The 17774-nt window shown below is 39.4% G+C and overlaps 1 protein-coding gene across 1 annotated transcript in view; it reads right to left on the bottom strand.

The window, feature by feature from the left end:
* Positions 1–120: 120 nt before the first annotated feature.
* Positions 121–17774, bottom strand: part of LOC126282065 (transient-receptor-potential-like protein) — a 190140-nt gene continuing 172486 nt past the window's right edge. The window contains exons 19-20 of the mRNA XM_049981509.1: positions 15444–15716; positions 121–971 (exon numbers count right to left, since the gene is read on the bottom strand). Coding sequence (XP_049837466.1) covers positions 711–971; positions 15444–15716 — 534 coding nt within the window. The 3' untranslated portion in view covers positions 121–710. The remainder of the gene's footprint in view (positions 972–15443; positions 15717–17774) is intronic.

Genomic DNA, 17774 nt, shown 5'->3' with positions numbered 1-17774 from the left:
CCCAATACTCACAGCTTCAACCTACATGCAAATAATAAATAAATAAATAAATAAAGTTGTTCAACAGTGTATTTCTTTGGTGGAGTGATTTGAGGAGTCAATGTAGTATTAAATCTGTAGTTATCATCTCTGCACATATTTATTAAGTTTCTTCCATTCAACAAATTACAGTAATATTTAATTCTTACAGTTCTCAATAAAACTTAAAAAGTCAATACAAGCTGAAATAAGGAAGCAGGCTGATAGCTGCAGTCTTGTGGCATGTTTCCATTAACACAGTTTCAAAAACTGAAAAATTAAATGACATCATATAAAACTTGTTCTTCTTTATGAAATACATGGACAGTTGCAAAAAATTGCGTGTGTTGCACTTTCAAAGTAACAGTTATTAATATAAGATATTAGGATGGAAATAAATACACTAATTAGCGAATGGTTACTCTTCTGAATTTTTTTTTTTTTTTTCAGCTAATGGCACATGGTATTTTATAAGTGCCAGGGAATAGTTATATGAAAATTTTAATTCTGTACTGCTTACTTGCACTCATTTTTATATTCCATTTCATCTCTTTTCATTCTGGCATCAAATGCATTGAAAGCGTGCCAGTCATGCATAGCTGCAAGACTGAACTAGCTGTTGTGTGAAGATAAAATGTCAATTCACAGTACTGGAAGCATAGATGCTCTAGTACTGATGTAAGGTGGTACTTTTAAATCCACCCATCTTTGGGAACTCGTTTAATAGTGTTAACATCTTCAATCCTCTTGCCAGGCCTTAAGGGCTCTGGTGAACTGTGTGTTGAGCCCAGAAGCTGCTCCGTACTGCATCCAGGTACCAAATTACTTCCTGATGCAGAACACGCTGCATTGGTGCTGTTTTCGGTCTGTGCCAGTGTTACTTCAAACTTTGGAAGTGCCGAAGGTGCTAATGGTTGTTGCTGTGGCTGCTGACGCTGTTTGGCTGGCTGTGCCTATATATATATGGAAACAAAAAATCATGACAAATGAATAAATACAACAAATAAAGAGATTCAAAATAATTAACTGTTGATTTTATTTTGTCAGCATAATTGCAATGCAATACATGATGTGTGTATAACATTTGCATGTGTGTTGTAATGTGCAATAATCAGTTTGGACCATGTATATTCACAAATTTACAATTTTATTCTTTTTTCAATCTCAGTTGAAATGTCTTAAACTCCGAATGTATAATGTGTCATTCTAACACAGTTAACCCCTTTAATTTAAAAAAAAAAATTCATAAAATTACTGTACTACAAAAGGATATATTTTTTGTTTATGTGAATATATGTTATCATAATTGTTCTATTGTGCTGTTGAGTAAATTTCATTTTCTGTTAAATATTTTCGATTTGATGTTCTATGTTTCAATCTTGGTATGAATATATGTTTACTGATGTACTTTGGAATGAGGTTAACTGGTTGCTGTTGGCTTGTATGTGTGTGTGTGTGTGTGTGTGTGTGTGTGTGTGTGTGTGTGTGTGTGTGTGTGTGTGGCGGGAAGGAAGGAAGGTGAGATGTAAAGTGTTCTGGAGTTTACAAATGGTATGAATTTCACTGAGTGAACAGTGTAAATTTATGGCAGCAAGGCATCTAGGACTATTAAATATGAAAATTACATATAAATTAAGTTTATCATCTACAGTATTCTACAAACACATCAACGGTATAGGGCTTCCAGACCTACAAGAGAACCTGGATTCCAGACAGAAGTAGTTCAAGATATGGATTTAAGGAGATCCTGAAGAAACAAGATGAGTATTTTTTCTTTAAAACTACCATTAGACTCGGTGAACAATATTTAATTACTTTATGAACAATTATTAAAATTAACAGTCATCCAATGTGCGTAACAAAGGAGGTCATTAAAGTGCATTACCTTTAAGTGCTGTATATCTTTGGATAACACTGTATTAGTGTAAATGTAAATGAGACAGTACTTGCATATAGAAGGTTTATACAAGGGCGATGTACTTGAGGACAATATTATGGAAATGGAAGAGGATGTAGATGAAGACGAAATGGGAGATATGATACTGCGTGAAGAGTTTGACAGAGCACTGAAAGACCTGAGTCGAAACAAGGCCCCCGGAGTAGACAACATTCCATTAGAACTACTGACGGCCTTGGGAGAGCCAGTCATGACAAAACTCTACCAGCTGGTGAGCAAGATGTATGAGACAGGTGAAATACCCTCAGACTTCAAGAAGAATATAATAATTCCAATCCCAAAGAAAGCAGGTGCTGACAGATGTGAAAATTACCGAACTATCAGTTTAATAAGCCACGGCTGCAAAATACTAACGCGAATTCTTTACAGACGAATGGAAAAACTGGTAGATGCAGACCTCGGGGAGGATCAGTTTGGATTCCGTCGAAATGTTGGAACACGTGAGGCAATACTGACCTTACGACTTATCTTAGAAGAAAGATTAAGAAAAGGCAAACCTACGTTTCTAGCATTTGTAGACTTAGAGAAAGCTTTTGACAATGTTGACTGGAATACTCTTTTTCAAATTCTAAAGGTGGCAGGGGTAAAATACAGGAAGCGAAAGGCTATTTATAATTTGTACAGAAACCAGATGGCAGTCATAAGAGTCGAGGGGCATGAAAGGGAAGCAGTGGTTGGGAAAGGAGTGAGACAGGGTTGTAGCCTCTCCCCGATGTTATTCAATCTGTATATTGAGCAAGCAGTAAAGGAAACAAAAGAAAAAATTGGAGTAGGTATTAAAATTCATGGAGACGAAGTAAAAACTTTGAGGTTCGCCGATGACATTGTAATTCTGTCAGAAACAGTAAAGGACTTGGAAGAGCAGTTGAACGGAATGGACAGTGTCTTGAAAGGAGGATATAAGATGAACATTAACAAAAGCAAAACGAGGATAATGGAATGTAGTCAAATTAAATCGGGTGATGCTGAGGGAATTAGACTAGGAAATGAGACACTTAAAGTAGTAAAGGAGTTTTGCTATTTAGGAAGTAAAATAACTGATGATGGTCGAAGTAGAGAGGATATAAAATGTAGACTGGCAATGGCAAGGAAAGCGTTTCTGAAGAAGAGAAATTTGTTAACATCGAATATAGATTTATGTATCAGGAAGTCGTTTCTGAAAGTATTTGTTTGGAGTGTAGCCATGTATGGAAGTGAAACATGGACAATAACTAGTTTGGACAAGAAGAGAATAGAAGCTTTCGAAATGTGGTGCTACAGAAGAATACTGAAGATAAGGTGGATAAAGCACGTAACTAATGAGGAGGTATTGAATAGGATTGGGGAGAAGAGAAGTTTGTGGCACAACTTGACTAGAAGAAGGGATCGGTTGGTAGGACATGTTTTGAGGCATCAAGGGATCACAAATTTAGCATTGGAGGGCAGCGTGGAGGGTAAAAATCGTAGAGGGAGACCGAGAGATGAGTACACTAAGCAGATTCAGAAGGATGTAGGTTGCAGTAGGTACTGGGAGATGAAGCAGCTTGCACAGGATAGAGTAGCATGGAGAGCTGCATCAAACCAGTCTCAGGACTGAAGACAACAACAACAACACTTGCATTTAAGGGTTGTAAACACGAGAGAAGTTTTCAGTGGATGATTTGTATTTTAGGTATCTTTGTTATACAAAACATCAAGTTAGAATTATAACAATGGAATAATGCTGCAAGTAGTTATACTTTCAGCAAACAAAAGTATTATGTACCTGTGATCAATTACTTTGATGGTAATGTTCATTTTTAGGGCTCCATGCCTCAGGCAGTAAAAACATAACCCTTATAGAATCATTTTGTTGCCCATCTGTCTGCACGAGAGTTAAAAACCCTTTTGCTTGGAAATGGGTAGATGTAGCTATTTGAAATTATTGTCACATACTAAGGTCTACAGTCTCTTGGAATTGTAAAAAATGAAGCTTCTAAGCCAGCACAGTCAAAAGATATGGCTCGTCCTAAGCTGTTTAGTGGTTCCTATTGACCTAGTTTTATGAAATTGGGTAAGAAGCAAGATTTCACAATACAACCAAAGGAAAAAATCATTTATTTGTAATTATATCACCTGGACTCTGTTTCTTCCTTTTGTTATCAGACTACGTCTGTCTGTCTGTTAAGACCACTTTAATTCAGGAATGGGTGAATGTATGAAGTTGAAATTTGTGCCACAGACTAAGGTCTATCATCCTTTGGTGATATAACAAATTTAGCATCTAAGTCTATGCAACCCAAAGATATGGGCATTTATGTCACACATTTTTATAGTCACAAATTGTCCATCAATACTTATAGGATACTTCCCATTGACCAAGAATTATGAAATCTAGCAAGAAGCAATGTTCCACAGAGGGGAAAAAAATCATTAATTTGTAATTATACCACAGGAAAAAAAAAAATGTCATTTGTTATTAGACTGTCTGCATGTCCGTATGTTGAAACCCCCTTTTTTTTCTCAGGAATGGGCTTATGTATGAAGTTGAAATTTATGTCACATACTAAAGTTTATGGCTTGCCGGTGGTGTAATAAACATAAGCTTAAATATAAGCTTTTAAGTCAGTGCAGCCGAAAGATAATGGCCACTTTCTTTAGGATCTTCGGCTGACAAGATTTTGGAACAAAGGGGTGGTGTTCAGTATTACTTTGTAAAGCATATACCTCTAAAAATGAATTCTGCTGTTGTTCAGTCAGAATCCTACAATACCAATGGGAATGCTATAAAAAAAGTGAAAGCAGAATTTCATTACATAATTTCATGTATAGAACTAAGTTAACACAATTTTTTCCAAACCAAATATCTTTAACAAGTTGCATACAAAAACAGAAAACATATTTTAAACATTTTTGGCTTGTGTTGTGAAGGCTTGTGCTTTGAGAAAAGTTAAAGAGTATTTCTGAAATTCTTCATAAGGTACTTTCGACATAGGATAATCTGCTTCCTCTTGAGCAACTAGTTGTTAGCAAGCAAGTAACCAAAGACATTAGTAATGTGGAAGAATGTGACAAGTTGTGGTTTATAAAAAATTCCCAAAAAACATTACACTGCAGCTTGGAAATGCAATGGAAAAGACATACGTATCAAGGAAACCACTGAAAAGTTTTAGGCTTTTAGACATCATGTGTAGGTCAATCTTATGCTGTCCTATGGAAATGTGGACGTAGAGGAAAAATAATCCATTTTGAACCACAAATTAGGAGACGACAAGGCAGTGATGACCAAAATAATTGAAAACAGTGTTTTGACTGTGAGGTATGCTTTGAGAAAATACCCTCATTTTCTTTCTTTGTTCATTGACTCACATCTAACTAAGCATGGATTGAAAGCACAGCAAAGTATACTGAAGAGGAGGCATGAGGAAAAGTTTGCTCAAGTTTCAGCTAAACTAAAGAAAGCATTCAAGAAAATGATTTAAAGCCAGCAAAATTGGCTGAGGGTATGCGTGAGGGTGCAAAAATCGTGAAACTAGAAGAAAGAGTGAAAGAAAGGGAGATGGAAACCATTCACAAAAATCACTTCATTTTTTGAAACTGTTATGAAAAGGATAGATTGCTACTCACATAATTGAAATTGTGAGTCATAGGTTGGCCCAACGAAAAACTGCTAAATAAGTAAGCTTATGGTCAAACAACCTTGTTCTGAATTAGAAAACACACACACACATTCATGCAAATGCAACACTCTTACAGATCAGTACTGTTTCTGAGTGCCGAGGTCAGGCATGCAGCAAGTGCACGTGATGGGAGAAGCAATCTGGGTAGTGGCGGTAAGAAGGTGGCTGGGAGGGCGAGGCATAGCAGGGTAGGGGAGGGGGATGGCAAAATGCTGCTTGTGTGAGCATACAGGGATGAGGTGGAGGGAGGGTAGTGTAGCTAGGTACAGTTGGGAGGTGGGAACTCTCCCTGCTATATATCCTATGTTCTCATAACGCTCCTGGCCTCAGTCTTCGGTAGTCAATGTCCTTTACTCACCTATCCCCTTCCCTGCCACCCAAATTTCCAGGCAGTTACTGTCATGGTACATATGCCAACTAGAAAAATTGTATATTCTCCCTGTCTATCGCCGGCCGGTGTGGCCGAGTGGTTCTAGGTGCTTCAGTCTGGAAACGCACGACCATTACCTTGGCAGGTTTGAATCCTGCCTCGGGTGTGAATGTGTGTGATGTCCTTAGGTTAGTTAGGTTTAAGTAGTTATAAGTTCTAGGGGACTGATGACTGCAGATGTTAAGTCCCATAGTGCTCAGAGCCATTTGAACCCTGTCAGGACACAATTCCCCAGACAAAATTGTTCTATTTGACCATCTAACACAGCTGTCTGCCTCTGTAGCTGAGGTCACTAATAACTTTGTGGTAAGCTAGTTCAGGTTCTGATGGTGGTTGAAGTGTGCTAACCTAGTGAGTAAACACAAGCAAATTGTTCAAGGTAATGTCCCTGAAATCTGTGAAAGTTTATGCAAGAAACTGTCTCAAGGGAACAGTAGAAGAAGCAAGGAGAACCAGAAATAAAGGACCAGATTCTAATTTATGGAGACCGTCATGATCATGGAATAGTACAAAACATTTCGAGTATCTGAGACAACTTTACAGCTGTGGCTCACATTCAACCTGTAACACATCTTTCTGCTGTGGTAAAGCCAAGTATGCAATACAGTGAATCTTCTTCAGCAAATGATTGAACCATATCATTGGAGGTACAAATAGCATAGCCAAAAACAAAGCAAATGAAGCCATTAGACACAAGAAAGTGACACTCAGTAAGTTAATTGGGACTAAAGTAGTTGTTAACATTTCACACAGACATAATCTGATGGAACAATTAATTATGGATGTGGAAGTGTATAAAACAGATGAGGATTAATGCAGTATGTCATAAATTTCAAAGTGTGTCTGGTAAATGTCAGCAATCTAGAAAGAGATCTGTGCAAAACTCATGATATGCACATGAGTAAAAGATTTAAAAAGACGGTAAGTAAAAAAATTATTGATGAAATGAGGTGAAATTTTACTTTAAGTGGTGTAATAAGTGTATTGCCATGGAACTACCCACTCAAGCAGGATCTTCCACAAAACAGTCACTGCTGGCAAGCCACAGAAACCTGTAAAGCCTGCTTGAGAGCCTGGTATTCCTAAATCACCCTTTATGGTCCAGCAGGAGAAACTCAGTCCTAATACCATACACTGGAACTGTTGTATTCTTAAAATCAAACAGTCTGGTGGAGTTACACCTACAGTCAGTGTCAGCAATCCAAACTGATTCAGATTACTTCAACAAAACTTTCAGAGTCTTAGCGGTAAGTACAGTGAGTTGGATATCATTGCAGGGACTGATAACCATGATGTTTGAGTTATAAGTGAACATATACAGGGAAGTCCATTGATCGTGACGAGGCCAAATATCTCATGAAATAAGCATCAAATGAAAAAACTACAAAGAATGGGAACTTGTCTAGCTTGAAGGAGGAAACCAGATGGCGCTATGGTTGGCCCGCTAGATGGCGCTGCCATAGGTCAAACGGATATCAACTGCGTTTTTTTTTTTTAAATAGGAACCCCCATTTTTTATTACATATTCAAGTAGTATGTAAAGAAATATGAATGTTTCAGTTGGACCACTTTTTTCGCTTTGTGATAGATGGTGCTGTAATAGTCACAAACATATGTCTCACAATTTTAGACGAACAGTTGATAACAGGTAGGTTTTTTAAATTAAAATACAGAACGTAGGTAGTTTGAACATTTTATTTTGGTTGTTCCTATGTGATACATGTGCCTTTGTGAACTTGCCATTTCTGAGAACGCATGCTGTTACAGTGTGATTACCCGTAAATACCACATTAATGCGATAAATGCTCAAAATGATGTCCGTCAACCTCAATGCATTTGGCAATACGTGTAACGACATTCCTCTCAACAGCAAATAGTTCGCCTTCTGTTATGTTCGCACATGCATTGACAATGAGCTGACGCATGTTGTCAGGCGTTGTCGGTGGATCACGATAGCAAATATCCTTCAACTTTCCTCACAGAAAGAGATCTGGGGACGTCAGATCCGGTGATTGTGCCATGGTATGGTGCTTCGACGACCAATCCACCTGTCATGAAGTATGCTATTCAATACCGCTTCAACCGCACTCGAGCTATGTGTCAGATACCCATCATGTTGGAAGTAAATCATCATTCTGTCATGAAGTGAAACATCTTGTAGTAACATCGATAGAACATTACGTAGGAAATCAGCATACATTGCACCATTTAGATTGCCATCGATAAAATGGGGGCCAATTATCCTTCCTCCCATAATGTCGCACCATACATTAACCCGCCAAGGTCGCAGATGTTCCACTTGTCGCAGCCATTGTGGATTTTCCGTTGCCCAATAGTGCATATTATGTTGGTTTACGTTACCGCTGTTGGTGACTGATGCTTCGTTGCTAAATAGAACGTGTGCAGAAAATCTGTCATCGTCCCGTAATTTCTCTTGTGCCCAGTGGCAGAACTGTACACGACATTCAAAGTCGTCACCATGCAATTCCTGGTGCATAGAAATATGGTACGGATGCAATCGATGTTGCTGTAGCATTCTTAACACCGACGTTTTTGAGATTCCTGATTCTCGCGCAGTTTGTCTGCTACTGATGTGCGGATTAGCCGTGACAGCAGCTTAAACACCTACTTGGGCATCATCATTTGTTGCAGGTTGTGGTTGATGTTTCACATGTGGCTGAACACTTCCTGTTTCCTTAAATAACGTAACTATCCGGAAAACGGTCCGGACACTTGGATGATGGTGTCCAGGATACCGAGCAGCATACATAGCATACGCTCGTTGACCATTTTGATCACATTAGCCGTACATCAACACGATATTGACCTTTTCTGCAATTGGTAAACGGTCCATTTTAACACGGGTAATGTATCACGAAGCAAATACCGTCCACACTGTCGGAATGTTACGTGATACCACGTACTTATACGTTTGTGACTATTACAGCGCCATCTATCACAAAGTGAAAAAAGTGGCCCAACTAAAACATTCATATTTCTTTATGTACTATTTTAAAAAATGCAGTTGATATCCATTTGACCTATGGCAGCACCATCTAGCGGGCAAATCATAGCACCATCTGATTTCCTCCTTCAAGCTAGACGAGCTTCGTTCTTTGTAGTTTTTTCATTTGATGCTTATTTTGTGAGATATTTGGCCAGGTCACTATCAATGGACCACCCTGTATACAGATGAGCTAATTAGTGTATGCTAGCCAACCTCTATGGTCTTTTGCTCAGCCTTCAACAGAAAAGAAAAATGTGGTGGTGTGGTAGATATCTTTGCAGCAAGAGGTAGTAACTATGATATAACAGATATGAGTATTTTCAGCACGGGGTGTAATAGAACTAACTACAAGTGACAGAAAGAGAATTTAATTGTTATAGGCCTATACAGACCCCTTGTGGTAGCCTAGATATTTTCTTTGAAGCTCTTAATGACCTGCTTGTTGATATAGCTACTAAACACTGCATTAAAACTGGCTTTACTGTTTGGGGAGTTAGAACAGATTACTATCAATGACAATATCAGATCACAGATGTTTAATGAATACTTTCCTTCTATAGTTTCAGGAAGTTGTGCCTGCAACTCTTATGTATTTGAAAAACGTCATATTACTTTTGTGAGATGCTGGTAAAATACTTTATTTGTACATCCAGTTTCAGTTGTCTTCCCATCATCAGGTTCATGAAAGTGTTCACAGCATCATGTTAGGTAAAATTATCATCGGGTGATAAAACCATGAATAATGCACTGTTAGCATATCAAAATATAAATTATTTCATCTGTCTGTAAAAGCTGTGCTAGGGAGTGTATACATTCATGTTAAAACTCTACTCAGTGTTAATATAGTAAACAAGTTCATACCTTGCAGAAGTGAGTGAACAGCTGATCTCTGTTTACTGATAGAACCAAAGAATAGCTGTTCAGTTGCCTCTTTGTAGTAGGAATCTGTTCACAGCGTTAGTGCCAATTACATTTTTAATATGAATGTGTACACTTCCTAGCACAGTTTATTATAGATTGATGATGTTGTTTATATTGCAATATGATAACAGTGTATTATTAATGGTTTTATCACTTGAGGATAATGATGCTGTGGATACTTGTTTGAACTTGGTGATGGTCAGACAACTGAAACTGGATGTGTAAATAAAGTACTTTACCAGAAGCTCAAGGCAGAATATGTTACTTTCCTTCTGGTAGAAAATTCATCTATGACCATTTCAGCTGTCTTCAGTATAAATACAAGGGCATTACACTTAAACAAAGCTTATACCTGTCCCCGCCTAACAGCAAGGAAATAAAATACGTAGTAAGGTCACAAAAAAATATGAAATCGGTGGGCTGTGATGATGGATTGTCTTATCAGCACATTAAAAATGCGCATAGCCAACATATCTGGTGCCATGGCCAGATCAATAAATGATGTAACTGTATCAGCCAGTTCCCTTACCTTCTAAAGATAGCATAAGTAACACCAATTTACAAGGAAGGTGATAGATCTCAAATGAAAACTGCTGACCCATCTCAATCTTATCTGCAAACTTGAGGAAGTTGTTTATAGTAGACTAATAACATTTCTGAGTCAGCACAATGTAATATTAGAAAATCAGAATAGTTTTATGAAAAACAAGTGAACTTAAAGTAGCCACAGCACAATTAATAGACGAAATAACTGCTATAGAGAACAAGGGGTATGTTACTACAGTGTTCCTTGAAAAAGCTTTTCATTTTGGCAGCATTTGCAGGCTTCAGACAGGGAAAATGCTGCACATTACAGGTGCTAAAATTAACGCAACACATAGAGGATGGTTTCGAGAACAGGAAGATCACCAGGGCCGTCTTCCTAGACCTATCAGCAGCCTACGACACAGTCAATCACCAACTGCTCCTGGGGAAAATATACGCAATGAGTTGGGACTATACACTAACCTGATTGGAAACCTACTCCAGAATCCAAGATTCTTCGTGGATTTTCAGGGACAGAGAATCAGTGGAGGATACAGAAAAATGGCCTCCGCCAAGGGAAGCGTACTGGCCCCAACACTTTTTAATATATATACTAATGACTAGCCCCTCCCCCAAGGCACCGAAAGCTTCATACATGCAGATGATTGTGCCATTACCGCTCAAGCAGATAGGTTTGAAACTGTTGAACAGAATCTGTCAGAAGCCCTCGAACAGCTTGCCACTTACTATAAGGAGAACCATCTCAAACCGAACCCAGGGAAAACCCAAACCTGCACTTTCCACCTAAAGAACAGACAATCTGCAAGAAGACTACAACTTAACTGGGAAGGAGTGCCCTTGGAACATTGTGAAACACCAAAATACTTAGGTGTCACTTTGGATAGAGCACTCACCAATAAAAAGCACTGCATGAACACTTAAACACAAAGTAGCCACGAGAAACAACATTGTGCGCAAACTAACAGGCACTACATGGGGGGGCCACAGCCTGGAATAGTGAGAACCACAGCTCTTGCTTTGTGCTATTCAACTGCGGAGTACACGTGCTCAGTGTGGTACAATTCTAACCACACCAAGCAAGTGGACATACTGCTTAATGAATCCTGCTGCATCATCACAGACTGTCTCAGACCAACCCCGACTGATAAATTTTACTGCCCCGGTGTGGCCGCACCAGATATTAGAAGGAAAGTAGTGGCCAGGAGGGAAAATACAAAGGTTCACCTGCCCACCCACTGTACAAACACCAGCCAGCCCACTGTCGACTAAAATCTAGAAAAAGCTTCCTGCACACAGCAGAAAATATCATCGGGACTCCACAGTAAGAGAGGCTGGCAATGTGGCGAGAAGAAAATGCACACCTTGGGGAATGGTTAGTCCCAAACGAAGAACTCCCTCCCGGCCATATGGAAGGATGGACGACATGGAAATCTCTTAATAGGCTGCACTGTGATGTCACACGATCCAAAGGTAATATGCGAAAATGGGATCTCTCAAATGAACCGGCGCTGTGTGACTGTGGACACACTCAAATCACCATCCACCTCACGCAGTGTGTGCTATGCCCAAGCACCTGCACCATGAAGGATTTGATGAATGCCACCCCGGAATTACTGGACGTGGCTAGGTTCTGGTCCAAGACTTCATAAAATAAATAAACTACTTGATCGTACATAAATATCTGTATACTTTTATACTTTTTTGTATTTGTTATATGCTTGATATGTATGTCTTAATCATTCTGATTTTATGTAGGTGCTTCTGACATGATTAAATAAATAAATACCATATTACTCAACAAGCTGTGGGATCTGTGTATATTAGAGAAACTGGCTATGAATTTAATAAAATCATATGTCAGAAAAAGTAAACAATTTGTGTTGCTCAAAATAAGCATTGTGTCTTTCAGATCCATAATTACTGATACCATATATATAGTAGCTCAAGGTTCTGCGTTGGGACCCACTCTCTTCTTGATTTATGTTAACAGTGTGTACCACTGTTCTAACCCATCAACCAAGAAAAAAAAGATTGTGTAAATCAACTGTTTGAAAACACAAAGCCTATGACAATCTGGAGATACTGTGCAACAGTGTAACCAATGAAAGAGTCAAATATTTCAACAAAAGCTATCTAAATGTAAATACTTCAAAGACGGCCTTCAAAAGTGAAATAATTGTGGGTCAGGTTGTTGTTGGTCAGAAAGATGAGGGAAGATGTGTTCCTTTTGGTATCAGGAGTACGCAGGTAGTGTTCCACAGCTGCAAAACGGTAGGCATGGAGATATGGGCATACGAGAACTGTGCATCCACAGTAAACAACAAGCAATCTGTTGGTGATGAGAGAAACTGTAAGCAAGTGAGTGTTTCTTGGTTGTAAGCTGGGAGGTTATGGATCATAGTTTGGAGATGTTTGAACAACATTGTTCTGTGGGGCCGTTGTAACCAGCCCTGTGGGAGCCTTGTAACCAGCCAGTATGGGACGACTGGTAGGGAGACTTAAGGGGTTGGATTTGTGGATTTTGGGGATTAGGTAGCAGGAAGGAGTGTGTGTGTGTGGGGGGGGGGGGGGGGGGGGGATTGTTCATTCAAGAGGGTGATAGATACAGGTGTCAGGTTTTGGAATGGACCTAAGGCCTTGAGCTGCTGGAGGGCATGTTGGACTCCTGGGATGGGATCATGATTGTAAGGTTTGTGTGCAGAGATGATGGAAAATTGGCAGTTAGCAACATAGTCGCTATGATTCATGACCACAGTTTTGAAATCTTTGTCCACAATGAGGATGATAAGGTCCGGATTAGTTCTCAGGTTATGAATGGCTGTCTGTTCAATAGGAGCGAAGTTAGACTCAATAGAGAGGGATTTAGGAAAGGAAAGTGAGGCCAAGTTACATGTGAGGAGCCCTTGAAAGATTAGTGTTGGAAAAGAAGAACCATCATGGTTGTAGGCAGGTTAGAACTGTTTTAAACAAGTGTCTGTGTGGGGTATTTTTGGCTGTTGTCAGAGGAGCGCATGGAAAATAAATATTTCCACTGTAGAGAATGAGTGAAGGAAAGGAGGTCCTTTACAAGTCCTGCAGGATTGAACATAGGTTTTGGGCCAAAGAAAAGTACTGAGACTTCTGCAGGGGTCAGGGTTTTGGCAGAACAGTTGATAACAGTGGGTGTTCTGGAGCAGTGTGTTTATGGAGAGTGAGGGAGCTTTTGGGTATGTGGAAGACAGAATAAGTCAACAGGGCATGGTTGGGGAACTCTGAGGTATTGGCAGGAATGTTGAATTGGAGGGGTAGATTATTTCTTAGCTGTAAGTGATCTCATGTAGCTTTAAGACAGGAGTAGCTGGGGCAGCTTCCCATATATTGGTGGGAATGCTGTTCTGACTGTTGTAGAACAGTCAGAGACATCAGTTTTAATTGTAAGCCCATTAGATGAGATACCATGCACCAGACAAGATTTCAGAAAGATGATGTATGATTGGAGTTTTGGTAGGGCAAAGTAGAATTGGCGGAGGTGACATAAAAAAAAAAAAAAAAAAAAAAAAAAAAAAAAAAAAATGAGAACTTTGCTCAAAATGATGCGATGAAAATAAATTGTAATTATTGTATAGAGAGTTATGCAGGAAGTTAGAAAGAAGGTCAGCAAATGTTTTTATGTAAGGAAGAAGTAGTAATCTCACTAGTAAATGAATAAGTTCAATCATAAATTGTTGCATGTGAAAGTAAGTAAAAATGCAGTGAATTGTAGTATGGCTCTTAATAATGTTGTTGGCTGTTGCATCAGCAGATATTCAAACTGCACAACAGAGGGTGAGAGGTCTGTGTATTAAAGGAAGATACTGTAGAGATTAAGAAAGTATAGACATATTAAGGAATAAATACTGGATAAATGAGTTTTGGAGAAATAAGGAATGCCAGTAATGAAGGTACAAGGGTATGGGATGGAAGAAAGCTGAATCAGCAATGTATAGCAATAATGGAAATGCTTGGATAAGACAGTATGTAAAATGAGGGGAAGGCTAACATTAATCGACACATACCGATGTTTGGTGAATAGACGCACATAATAGAACAAAGTGTTCCTTAGCTTTGAAACTCTAGCTCTTTTCCTAGAAGAAAGTACACATATTCACATATACAACCTCACAGTCAGCCAGACATACACTATCACAGCCATGGCAACACTTATTATTGATTATTAACTTTACTCTCTCTTTTATTTAATGTTATTTACTTGGTCGTTTTGTCTGAAGATGCTCTGCTAGTAACTGCATGCAGTGTTGAATCAAACAGCAATAATTAAAAATAGATTCTTTATTTCTTGATGCTTTGTGGAAAAGAAGAAAAAGTGAAACATACCCTGTATTTTTCAGTTTTTGTTTGTCTTTAATAAGGCTGTCTCATTGGATGTTTGCATAAGATGGTTCAACAAATTATTTTTTACTATGTATATATAAAACATTAGGCACGTATTTTCTGTGTTGTTTGGTTAATGTCATTGGTGGTGTGAGTGGTGGTGGTGGTGGTGGTGGTGGTAGTAGTAGTAGTAGTAGTAGTAGTAGTAGTAGTAGTTTACGTTGTCGTTGTTGCAATACATTAGAATTCAACTTCTTGTTGACACTGAGGGGAAATACACAGTGTGCCACTCCAGTTGCTATGATTTTAAGAGAGCATTTCTTTAATTCAGTCACTTTAAGGTATTAAACTCCGCATACTAGTGTAGTAACTTAAGACACTGGACTCCCCATCTGTCTTTTAAGATTTAGATTTGCTGTGATTTCCCAGAATCGATCAAGGCAAATTCTAGGAGCTTTGAAAGGAGCACATTCTTCCCTGATCTGAGCTCGTGCTTCACCTCTCTTGTCAGTAGCATAGTAACTTTAATCTTCCTTTTTTAATTCAGTGATATTGTTAGTTTAGCCTAAAGCATACCGAATGTGACTGCTGCTCCTTGTTTCTTGGAGGCTGCTGTGAAGGTGGAGGTATTGATGGAATGTTTGCTGCCTTCTGCTCCGGTTCTCCTGGCTGGCTATCCTTGTCATCTGGAGTAGAGCATGGTGCTGGTGCTTTCCTCTTGACAACTTTTGGAGGAGTGTCTCCAGGAGCCCTACGCGGTGCCACAAGGGGACTTGGATCTTCTGGAGAACTCTTTCCTGCTGCAGCTATTTCTTGTTGTTGCTGTGACAGCTGCTGCTTCTGGGCAACCTATATAAACCAGAAATCTCAGGTTAGTAACTGTTATGAATACTTTATTTGTGTAACGTCATACTTTATCTTTGGAAATCATTATTTTATGTTGTCACTGAGGAACTATGGTTATTACAGTATGAGAAGCAAAGCAGGCAGTTGGGACAGTAAGGCTGCAGACTTAAATCTGATGGATATTTAAATTTTTATATACTTGCCATTGCTCACAAACAGATAATCATGTAGTGTATGAAATAAACATTAAATTTTAAATTACCTTCACACAAATGACTAAAGTCCGCCCAGAAAAATAACATATAGCATGGCTACAACAGATATCTGTCAAAGGTGGATCTCTGGCTTTTGAACTGCAATGTCATAGTGAAATACAAACAAATTAAAGAGTACACTCACTATAAAATTGAGGCATCATGCAGTTGACAGACACATAAATGAGACAAACATAACAAAGCTATTAAAGTGCTACTTCCTCAGCTCGTTGCTAGATGATATCCCTCTGTATGTGATAGTGTCATCTGCGGTATATGTCGTAGTCATGGTCTTTTACCATGTCCGACTTTGGTTTTCTCCCCAAGAGTGTATGGCAGGTGGAGAAGCTACTTTGTCATGTTCTCCTCAAAAGCCAATCAGATATCGGATGACAACATCTTGCCCGACAGACCAATGAGCATGCAGCTTTGCTGCAGACAATCATGCAGAGTGTCCCTGCACATGATATTTACAGCTGGCTCTGCTGGGCCTCTATGGCAGTCAGCTAGCATCACCACTGATGATCTTTGTATGGCTGCTCTGAAGTTTGCTTGTAACTTCCTTTGTATTCTGTTCTTAGGTTGAGTGTTCAAATAGAAGACTCTTAATTTGCACTGATTTTTGTGTAGTTGTTCCTGAGACTGCACTGATGAAGTTTTGTTGAGCTGACGACCTACTTGTCAGCTAGCGACATCACAACAGCAATGCAGTCTGCTCTGATTTGAATCATATACTACTTATGCTCCCTTCCTGCTGGTGGAGTGTGGTTTGTTGTCTATTATTTGTTGATGTTGTCATTGTGGATGTTTGAGTACTTCAGGCTCCATTTTGCATTTTATGATTCCAGTTATGTCGGTGGGTGTTTTTCTGGTTTTGCCATCTTGTGAACATTGTTGCTTGCTCCTAGATCGTTTGTTCATCGTGCATACTGCCAGATCTCTCCCATGTCCGTATAGCTGTCACTGGTGTTCTCGACTCAGGATTACCTCTTGTCATGCTTGGGGGATCAAGATCATTTTTAATGTCAACGTTCGGCATCCGTCTCCAGTATTCCACCCTTTCAACTGGACCCAGGAATATTTCTCAACTTATGTTGACAGCTGAAACATTTCAAGACCCATGGGATCCTTGGTGATGTTACAAAATGTGGCTAATGCCAGAGCTTCAGTATAGGAGCTGATGATGACTTAGCTTTTCCCGACAGGGTACCTGGTGACTTGAGCTACTCAGACATTAAGAACAGGCTGGGACCTACTTCTGGCATCTGCTTTTGATTTCCACTGTCCATTGTACCTTTCGTTGCAGTTCCAAGAAGCTTGGAAAGTCATATAAAAATTAGTGGCTACTCTGCAAGGCCTGACTTGTAAATGTCACTTTCAGTGCAAAAACATAAACTGTGGACTTCCTTATGCCAGTGTAACTGTTTGTAACATGTTACTTGTCCACAGCCTGGATGCCGAGTATGTGAAGATCTCCTTTATCTCCCCACTCAGACATTGGACGAATGTTTCCTCTTTTCCATGCCTTGGGATGGATACTCAAGAGTTGTGACTTTTCTGTGTTTCAGGCAGATGGTTGCCATTCCACAAGCCCTGCCATCATGCCCACAGATGCGCCCTCTGCGCAAGCCACAGGGGCCTTGAGTGACTCCTAGGTTGTGAGACGTGTCTTCCAGTGCACCTCAGAGGCAATCTTGCTCCCTGTGCTGGGTGACACACAGCAGGACATCCTGTAACCATCGCCACACAACATGTTCCTTTTGCCACAACTCAGGCCACATTGCCAAGGTATGCTTACAGTGCCTCA

This window comes from Schistocerca gregaria, chromosome 7, assembly GCF_023897955.1.
Source record: "Schistocerca gregaria isolate iqSchGreg1 chromosome 7, iqSchGreg1.2, whole genome shotgun sequence".
NCBI classification, from domain to species: Eukaryota; Metazoa; Arthropoda; class Insecta; order Orthoptera; family Acrididae; genus Schistocerca; species Schistocerca gregaria.
This window is presented reverse-complemented; position numbering and strand designations above follow the sequence as displayed.